General features: G+C 40.4%; 1 protein-coding gene across 2 annotated transcripts; it reads right to left on the reverse strand.

Annotated features, from left to right (window-relative positions):
• Nucleotides 1-227: 227 nt before the first annotated feature.
• LOC117961293 (heterogeneous nuclear ribonucleoprotein Q-like) lies at nucleotides 228-9,723 on the reverse strand. 2 transcript variants are annotated; one of them, XM_034899869.1, is made up of 10 exons: nucleotides 9,529-9,723; nucleotides 8,464-8,629; nucleotides 6,636-6,754; nucleotides 5,581-5,802; nucleotides 4,225-4,401; nucleotides 3,697-3,832; nucleotides 3,378-3,583; nucleotides 1,963-2,112; nucleotides 1,737-1,837; nucleotides 228-1,420 (listed from the first exon to the last, which is right to left on the reverse strand). In XM_034899869.1, exons 1-10 carry the CDS (start codon nucleotides 9,529-9,531, stop codon nucleotides 808-810), a joined length of 1,893 nt encoding a protein of 630 aa, XP_034755760.1. In that variant the 5' UTR covers nucleotides 9,532-9,723; the 3' UTR covers nucleotides 228-807. The 2 variants fall into 2 exon arrangements, with proteins under 2 accessions (XP_034755760.1, XP_034755759.1); XM_034899868.1 differs by having other exon boundaries at nucleotides 1,716-1,837.
• Nucleotides 9,724-9,751: the final 28 nt, after the last annotated feature.

The raw sequence follows: 9,751 nt of genomic DNA on the forward strand, positions 1-9,751 counted from the left end.
TGGACATGAGAGAAACTCATAAGGATGAAGTATGTCACCACACATACAGAGCACTTGAGAGATGCCGACTATAGAAGTAGGTGATTTGGAATTTGATGGCATGCAAGGTGACACTGTAGCATGTGGCCAACATTGGCAAACCTTTAGTCCATTTTCTTCCACAAGGAGCCTTAAATTTGAAGGCAATTTGAAGAGAGAATTTGCCGAAACATGAATTTGCAACACAATTTGAAGTTTTGTACACGTGTGCGTGTATTTTATTAAAGCAGACAAACAGCAAAGAATACAAGCCAAAATGTAAAGCCAAAAATAGGACTATCGGTCCCCTTTTTTTTTTTTCTTCTTTCAATAACAAGACACGCATTACTTTGTGACAATACAAATTGTATTCATTTGTTTTAAATACATGTTTAGGAGACATATGCTTTGTTGCTGTTAGCTAATTAAAACATGGAAACCAGAATCTCTAAAAACATACATAAAAGCTATAAGCCAAATAGACAGCTCGAGCACATATTTGCATCTAAAATTTATTCCAAACGTTGGTATGGGAAATCTTTAAAACGACCATCTTAAAAAAAGAAAAAGGAAAACCAGTTGCCAGAAACACGTGGGAGTGTGACTACGGTTCGAGTCCAAGCGGATTATTAAAATATGTACAAAAAGATATCTTGCCAGATGTCACCCAATTTTGAGGAAAAATGCAGGCAACCGTATGGGATAGAGGGCCAATCAGATCAAGTCTCTAAATAAAATGACAAAAACAAAAACAATAAACACGTATTTTGTTATCAAAGCCCTACTGGTTTACTTCCACTGTTGCCCAAAAGAATCCTGATAAAATTCCTGGTTGTCGGATTTGTAACCGGAATAGTTACCAGAATGATCACCACCGTGGAGCGGTTGCTGAGCAATGGGTTGAGAGCCCCAGTTCTGATTATTGGTCTGGCGACGCTTGGAATCTGGCTGGTTGTACCCATCAGCTTTGCGCTTTCCTCCTACATTTCCACCGCGGCCACCCCGAGCACCACGTACCCCTCCTCGCCCTCTTGGCGGCACGCCTCCTCTTGCTCCCCGCACGCCGCGTCCCGGTCCAGGTCCGCCCCGCTGGGAGAAGTTGCCCCTGCCTCTGGGTGCCCCGACGCCGCCACGCCCTCTGGCCGGTGAGGATCCTCCCCGGGAACCCCGGTTGCCGCCCCGTCCTCGGCTAGGCACCTGGAAGTCGTCATAGCCGTAGTAGGGGTCGTCGTAGCCGCCGCGGTAGTTGTGATAGTCATAGCCGTAGTAGTCGTAGTAATCCTCGTAACCGTAGTAGTCCGGGGGATAGGCGGCATAGCCTCCCCGGTTGCCACCTCTGCCCCGGCCTCTGACAGGAGGCGGCATGTGGGAAGGAGGAGGGTAGTAGTAATAGTCATCATACCTTAAGAGTGTAAAACAAGACAAATTAATGAGCACAATATCCGAGGATGGGATCAGGATCATTAATGCTTTCAGTTTTAGGGTTGTATAGTTGAGAAACGGCAGATTGTAACCCTTTTTACATTTAACTATTTTTGTAATTAAATCTGTAAAAAGGTATGTCAATTTCAAAAAGGGTATGACTAATTATTTTGCTTATTCTTTTGTTTCTTGTATTTTAGATTTTTTTTGGTTTGTTCTTTTGTGTGTTTGAAATTAACCATTTATAATTTAATTTATTCTGATCCGTTTCTTACATTTGTGTTTTGGCTGCTTGCCTCTGTTGCTTGCGCTCCTTCCTTTTCTGATCCGGTGGCTTGGCAAAAACGATCTCAATTGGCTCTCCCTCCAGCTCCTTCCCATTCATTTCTTCTAACGCCTAAGAAAAAGCAGCCAGTCGGACACATGTTTACATCCCTGCAAGTTGTGTTTTGGTTCGATAATGATAAATTTAGATTCAGGCTGAGAAACTTAAATGTATAACGACTTCACAAATATCCATACCTTTACTGCACCGTCCCTCTCTTCAAAGTGAATGAAGGCGTAGTCTTTGAGCTTCTTAACTCGCTCCAGTTTTCCAAACTGACTGAAGGACGTCTCCAGGATCTCCTCTGTGACCCCGTTGGCGAGATTTCTCACAAATAAAACCTTCACCTGCCAAGTGGATAGAAAGAAGGTCAAATCTAATGTCCGTCTCCAACACGTTAATTATGTGCCATAATTAGATTTTTTGGATAAGTACTCCTTTATGCAAAAACGATTTTTAATAAATTATTTCTAATTGCTCTTTAATGTTTTACATGAAGCACTTATAATTGCATTGTTGCTGAAATGTGTTATATAAATAAGCTGCCATGCCTTTTCCAAGTGAAGTTTCCAGACAATGCAATTACCATTCTTTTTTTTATTTTTGTCATTTCCCATCACTTAGCACATGTCCAAATCCAGCCCCCAGCAGATTTTGACAGGCTCGCAAATCAATTTAGGTCCTGTGCAGACGCACTGCGCTCAGACAGGAGAAGGGGATAGAATGTCGCAGCGTTTCATCTTTTTCTGAGAGAATATTGCTGTTGCTGTATTTCTTACTGCATAGCTGATAGATGTGCAGATTGTTTAAAATTACTTGTGCAGCCATGTGTTGATTCTTGGGTTGTGTTTGCTAGCAACGTGGCGCCACATGCTAAGCTATCAAAGGTGTACTACACTCTTCGCTCCATTGGGGATGTGTGTGCTGTAACCGTTTTCTCAGCTTGTGTTACTGAGAAAAAAGGTAACATTTATGTTAATTATTACAGAGAAATGAATGTAATTCTTAGTATTGTTTCTTGTTATATGCTGTTGGCTGTAACATTTAGTTTGGTAAACAATGTTAATAGTAAGTCAGATGCTTATTAATGTGTATTATTATTTGCTTATATTTCAGAACCTCATCCAACTTCACATGTAACGTCAAATTCAACTTCATAGTTTTATAGGAGTTGTATATAAATCTTCCTGATCTCAGAGTCAGACATCTCTGCTTATTGCCGGACCCTTGCAGCAAGACAGTAACAACCAACCAACCAACAACGTCCGAGGCAACCTCAGTGATCTGACCGTGAGTCACCAAACACACACATGCAATATCAACTGGCTAGTTTCCCTCCAGAAAGCGACAGACACCATCTCTCTCTTATTTCCACCGGGTGGCACGTGAGCCTGTTTCTGGTGTGAAACGTGTACGCAACAAAGTTTGATAACTTTAGACAACACAGGGAACAAAACGGGACGGGATTCAGGAGTCTTACTCAAGATTTTGCAGGACAGGATTTCATGGAGTCACCTGATCGGGATGTGACAAGAGTATTTTCGTGGGCTCGGGATGGGAGCAACAATTGATTCCTGTGTCACCCGCTACACAACGTAGCGTTGAAGCTCACCTTGGCCATGACCTCCGGGTCGGGATCTTCGATTGGATCGGCCCACTCCACCGTCACTACGTTGCCCCAAACCTTCACCTTGCCGCTCATTAGCCGGCGGCGAGCCTGAGCGGCCGTTTTGTGGTCTTCGTATTCCAGGAAGCAGAAGCCTCGGTTCTTCTTTTTGTCGTCAGGTTGATGGTACAGTATGACATCACTGAGGCCCTCTGTAAGTAGACAGAAATAAGAATTTTTCAGAATTTAAAAAACTGCAGCAGCGACGCATTTAGAAAACAAATACATGAATCTATAAAAACACACGAGATTAAAATGTTTTTACCTGTGACTTTACCAAACTCTTCAACAATCTGCTCCTTTGTTTTACTCTTGGGAATGGAGCCAACAAATAGCCTGTTGTTGGCGACAGATATACACACCCCAATGTGCTTCCCAGGGCGGATTTCATGATTATTGCACTGAAGAAAAAGAAGAAAAAAAAACACATGTTATCTATATTTAAGATTTTTTTTTTTAACTCAGAATGGGCATTTTGGGGGCTATTTCTGTCAATTTAGCAAACAAAACTGGTCTATTATGCAGTAAATGAAACCCCTATAAAAAAAACCTGCTTTTTTTATTTTTAATTCAATAAATTTTAATACTACCGTCAGTACAGATCAAGAGTTGGACACAGCCACACTCCGGACAGTAAAACTGGGATTAGTGCTTATACTTAAATTTATGTTCCACTTCTTTAACGTTTGTCATTTGGTGAGGATTTATATTTCGGTTCTCAGGATTATAGATGACAGACAGAAAGTTACTCCTGTCCCTCCTCAGCTTAACGGTGCAGTCCTAACAAACTCACCAGCTTCACAGCCTCCTGGGCTGCTTCTTTAGTGCAGAATGTGACAAAGGCGTAGCCCCTGTTCAGGCCACTGAGTGGGTCCATCATTAGCCTCAGGTCCCAGATAGGTCCAGCCTTCTCAAAGAGGGGAACCAGCTCGTCTTCAAACAAGTCGCGGGGAATCTTCCCGACAAAAATCTAGAAGAAAAAGAAAAGAAAAGAAAAAAACATTTAAAGACTCCCCCACTACCTCTCTTTGTTTTCCTGACGTCATCATACTCAGATTCTAGTCAGAATGTGAGTCTGATTCTGCTCCATAGGGCTGTGATTATGGGGCGTGTCTCAATCCAACCAGGAAAGAAAATGCCTCTGCGCTCCATTGGATAGACCTACAACCAATCAGAGCAATGGAGTATGTGACTTATGCTGAACTTTTGCTTAAGCCCGTGGGAAGGAAGGCAAAAACATATTTCCCATTCTCTTCTGCTCCGTTCATCTTTTAAAATGTTGATTACATTACTGTTGATCATCTGTCCATCAACGTATAAAACACCGCCCTGACAATCTGATTGGTCCAAACAACTCTGGTGCGAGTATAGTTGCTCCACAACGACTCCAGTCCAGACTGAACTTCCCAACCTCAAATGTTGTGGGTGGGGCTAAATTTGACTGGCATTCAGGCTCTTTTTATATCAAGCAGAACGAAAAGAGGTTTTTAATAAGAATAGCATTCATAAGATGTGATAGTTTCCTTTAAATTAAAAAGAACGAACGTAGCCATTGCAATTTCATAATTTTTAACATTCCTATGCATATAAAAATTGAGTGTCTTTTATTACATTTAGCCCCTTAAAAGCTGATAGAAACATGCAAGCGAAAATTCAAAGTTAAATTTAGGTAAATGCAAAGTCCAACTAACCTTTCAAAACAGTCTGTACAGACTAGACGAAAAAAGTTGTTGAAACTATCACCTTTGTACTGCTCATTCAGTTCACTAGGGCTGCACAATTAATTGCAATTGTATGAAAAACGCATTATGGACTAGTGCAATATCCAAATCACAGAGGGCGCAATATTTGCTAATCACAAAACATGTGTCAAACCATCCTGAAATATTAAGTATTATTATACTATAATCACTTTAATTTCTTTCAATGGTAATCATTTTTTATGAAATGAGACTAATGATACAAAAGTGTCAATCCCTTCAATATCGTGAATCACATCACAATATCAGTCAAAATGAACCCCACATACTATTTGTATTTAATCTTGGTTGAGCAGTAAGACCCGATGAAAATGATTTGCTTCCAGCCTAAGAAAACAGGTTCCATTTTTAACCCCGGCCTCTTTGATTTGTGTGTGATTTACGTGTACCTCTGTTCCAACGTTGGGTTGGGCGCCCGTGTACACAGACTCAGGCGGGGGCCCGCCATACTTTCGTTGGCCTGTTGTTACATCGAGTGTGTAGTTGGTTCTGTCCAGGAGTTCCTTGATTTTGGCCTCATCTGGGCCTTTGGTGGAGTCTGAAACTTTAGTTCCTTGTTTCTCCCTCTGCCTGTAAGTCTTCATCACCCCGCAGAGAAACGCACTTTTGTTCTGGAAGAGAAATGAACAACGTTAGAAATATGGATATTTATTTACCTACTTTCGTGGTGGGGAAAAAGAAAGCACAACTTAAATGACCTTTTTAAGGTTGTAGCAACAGGGTTCAACAATAATGGTTAACCGATGGCCCAGGGCTAGAAAAACGCCATGTGGGGCCCGTTTAGGACTGGGCGTTATAGAGAAAAATCAAATATCATGATATTGTTGACCAAGTACCACGATGTTGATATTGCGACAATACTGCATGGTTGATTATTGGTGCTTTGACAAAATGTTATTTACACAGAGAGACCTTTGATAAATATAATCCAGAAATTCCTTCATGACTTAGTGGGTAAAGGTAAATAAATAGAGCCGCTAGAACAGTCTGGTAAGTTCAGAAAATGATATCACTTTTCTGGAATGCAGCCTGTAAAACCAGGTAAAGACAACACTTACCATATTACGCTATATCAAAAACCTGTGATGACATCCAGTCTCATATTGCAATATTGATACATCAATATATTGCCCAGCACTAGGGCATCATTGTATTATGACTTTTTTTATTTTTAAATATATATAAAAATGTGTTGTTGGCCAATGAAGAATTGCTTTTGATGCCTTTGACATTTGACACAATTGGTGCTTTTAACATTCAACTTTTATTTCAGCTTTTTTCTTTACAGTTTAACATTTTTCCTCAAAAAACAAAAAGAAAACTGCATAGGGGGCAATTAAAACAGATTTAGAACAGTATACGTGTTTTTTGCTTACCTGACCGGACAAGTGAAAAGAAAAACAACCTTAGAATTGACAAAGAACTTTCAGATGCTAAGACTTACTTGCACATGTGACAGGTCACTCTCTTTGAACTGGAGCAGCACTTGCAGGGCTCCGTCCTCATTGAATTCTTTCAAAGCTTCAAGAGCCCTTTCGTCTAAGTCACTATGTGCTACCAGGCCTGATGAACACAACAACAAAAACATTATAAATATGGTGAAAAAGGGAAGACAATCATCTAGACATGTTAACACTGAGAAACAGACATTTGAGTCATTAAAAAGTCGCACAATATGGGCTTAATAAAAATCTGCTTCTGCACCAGAGGGACCTAAAGAGAGTTAAATCTGAAAGGACAATGCCCTGATTGCATCCTAGTTTCATTATTATGCATGCTAACGTGTTGCAGCCCCATCCACTGAACAGTTTCAGGACCAGCAATATCCTTAAGACTCAGAAATCAAAGTACACGTTTACTGAAGTAATTAACAGAGGCAGTGTTTTTCCTGCGTTTGTGGGAGACTTATGACATTTGGCAGAGGGGTTTAGGGGTCACCCCTCCTAAATATTTGATGTTTTTCAAATTTAAAAAAAATGCAATTAGACATTGTTTTGGACCATTATTATCATTCTGTGTCAAAATTCAAATTAGACTACAATTATTAGATCTGAGTACAGCCGTGTGTCATTTAGTTAGCTTTGATGCTCACATTGATTTTACATTCATTGGGTTTAGGTGCTGCCAAAAATGGCCCGGGTGTTGCACCTTAACCTTATAATGATAGGGAAAACCCTGACAGATGCTATTAGGTGTATAAAAATTGAAAATCATGTAAAAACACTTCAACCAAACAGCTTTTATTTCAACCACAAATGTTTCAATAGCCAGCCATGTTAACCATGCTGGAGAACATGCCTGGGGGAGGGATCCTGATCAAAGAGTACAATTCACCTGCTACTGGAGGACAGCTGCTCTATTGTTTGTGCCGATGTCACAGTAGTACCAGATGGCTTCCATCCACGTTTCTTGGCTGCACCCATTCTTTTACATATTTAATCCAGTTTCTATACTTAACAGCATGGCAGTACATAAGACGTGTAGCAACTTATCGATATGTGGCAAAGAAAGGTTCTTATGCGATACATGAAAATAGTAAATATATTACGGATTTCCGCGAGAATTGGACTTTTGTGATTTCCTCTACAGAGAGGTTTAAATGTGACTAGTTAATATAAGTCTGGTAATATTATATAATTCTTAAGTCTTACCATATCCCATAAAAAGACCAAAAACAACAGTGTTTGTCTTTCTCTCAGTGCTTTCTGACCTCCTGATACTGGCTTATTAGTTTCTACCAGAGATGTGAATCTTAAAACATATGTATCAAGTATGTAGTAACTTTAAAACAGATCAATGATTTCCTTAGACAGTTGCACACTTTAATATTTCACAACTAATGATCAAGACAAGAGGAAATTGTGCGCTTATTGTGGCTGATTTCTAGCAGTGTATTAATACACATTTGGGGATGTGGTGAAAACTTTTTGGGGTTATATCAAATTACCCAAAAGAGAATCTGTGTGTGTGTTTGTGTGAGTACGTAGTTTTCCTCAAATTAAGTGACGCTATCTAAGAAACAAACTTAAAAGTAGGATTCTAGTCTTTTCATGGGATTTGTTGGAGTAGGATAGATAAATCACCTGAGAAATTACAGAAAATCACCTGCCTCAACCTTAAAGGGGAACAAAAGGTAGACTTTCATAATTACTCCATATCACTCAAGAAGATTAGTGTATTTCAACATTGTGGTGATGCCTTACATGTGTACGAACACGACATAAGTTCCAAACCCCCCTCCTCCATCCCGCATTGATTCAACTCCAGCTTACCTGCTACATAAAGTTCATCGAGCTTCTCTGCAACATTTTGAGGTAAACCAGCCTCCAGTAAAGCTGAGAAGTGTTCTGAGCGGGTCACCTCTGCCTCTGCGGTAGTGTCCATTGGTTCCTCCGTACCATTCCCGTTAACATGATCGGTGGCCATGTCTCCAGACATCTGCGCTGAGGAGATTATAGCAGAGTTACCCAACAGCAGCAGGAGTCTAAGAGCAGCAACAACAACACGTTAGCTGGGCGGTTTGGGCGCCATCGTTTATGTCTGAACACTGTTCACACACTAACAGTTAACGTTACATGAATGTGGCGTGTGCCGGTTTGTATTGTTATATGAACAATAATTACAAGATCAGACGTTTAATATTCGCAGTGTTAGTTTGTATGTGTACATTTTCTTTCTGTATTTAGTGTTAATTTCATATTTTATATTAGGCTCAATTCAAGGAGCTCATTAAGTAATTAAAATACATGTACAGGGATACACTAATGTGAACAGGGATCTAATGTTAAGGTGAGTATAAGAGTGGTCAATAACGTTACACGCGCACAGTTCAAAAACCGAAACATGTTTTTGCACGTTAACTTTAAGGTCTGACAATCAGAGTGGGGCAAATGCAATTAACGTTACCATGACAGCTAAACAAAAAAAAATATATAGGCTTCATAATCTTTTGCTAACGTTAAATGCAGCTTGTTTTCCAAACATCCACCATGCCTCTGTTAGCGAACTGGCTAGCAGCACGGCGCTCGTGCAGAGCATAGGCCCAGGTTTCCGCCGCACTCGTGTAGATAGCTAGATGCAATACTAAATTATGGTGAAGTTAAAAAATAAACGTCACATCTTAATTAATACGTGCATTTTTTTTTTGCTTTCTAACTATGGTGCTCACTCGCCCTGCATACCACATCTGTATAACCTCTTAGTCAAAGCAGGCCCGTTTTTTCAAAATGCCGGCTAGCCGTGTAAACCAGCTGCTATGTTAGCTCACACTGGCCGCTAACTCAACAACAAAACACAGATTGTTTCCGTAGTCTACCGACAGCTCGGTCCGTACATACCATGCGAATCTAAACTTGGGTGCACGGTGCTTATCTGCCGTGTTGAAGGTGGTTCAAATAAAGGAAAATTTTTACGCCCGGTGCTTTTCAGGATGATTTCTTTACTCCCGGTGAAACAAAATGGCGACGACGTAACGTCGCGATCTCTGACACTAGGCCTGCATGTAAGGGGTTTCTTAAACTGCTTGTCACGGGCTGCTCAGTTTCATTTACATCCGGATAT

This window comes from Etheostoma cragini, chromosome 18 (genome assembly GCF_013103735.1).
Source record: "Etheostoma cragini isolate CJK2018 chromosome 18, CSU_Ecrag_1.0, whole genome shotgun sequence".
Classification (NCBI taxonomy): Eukaryota; Metazoa; Chordata; class Actinopteri; order Perciformes; family Percidae; genus Etheostoma; species Etheostoma cragini.

Bases quoted from the DNA above. Each gene is read 5' to 3' on its own strand.
- LOC117961293 (XM_034899868.1), bottom strand. The intron at 6,755-8,463 runs GTAAGCTGGAGT...TGTGTTCATCAG, and splicing joins CGATGAACTTTATGTAGCAG to GCCTGGTAGCACATAGTGAC. The intron at 2,113-3,377 runs GTGAGCTTCAAC...TCCACTTGGCAG, and splicing joins ACCCGGAGGTCATGGCCAAG to GTGAAGGTTTTATTTGTGAG.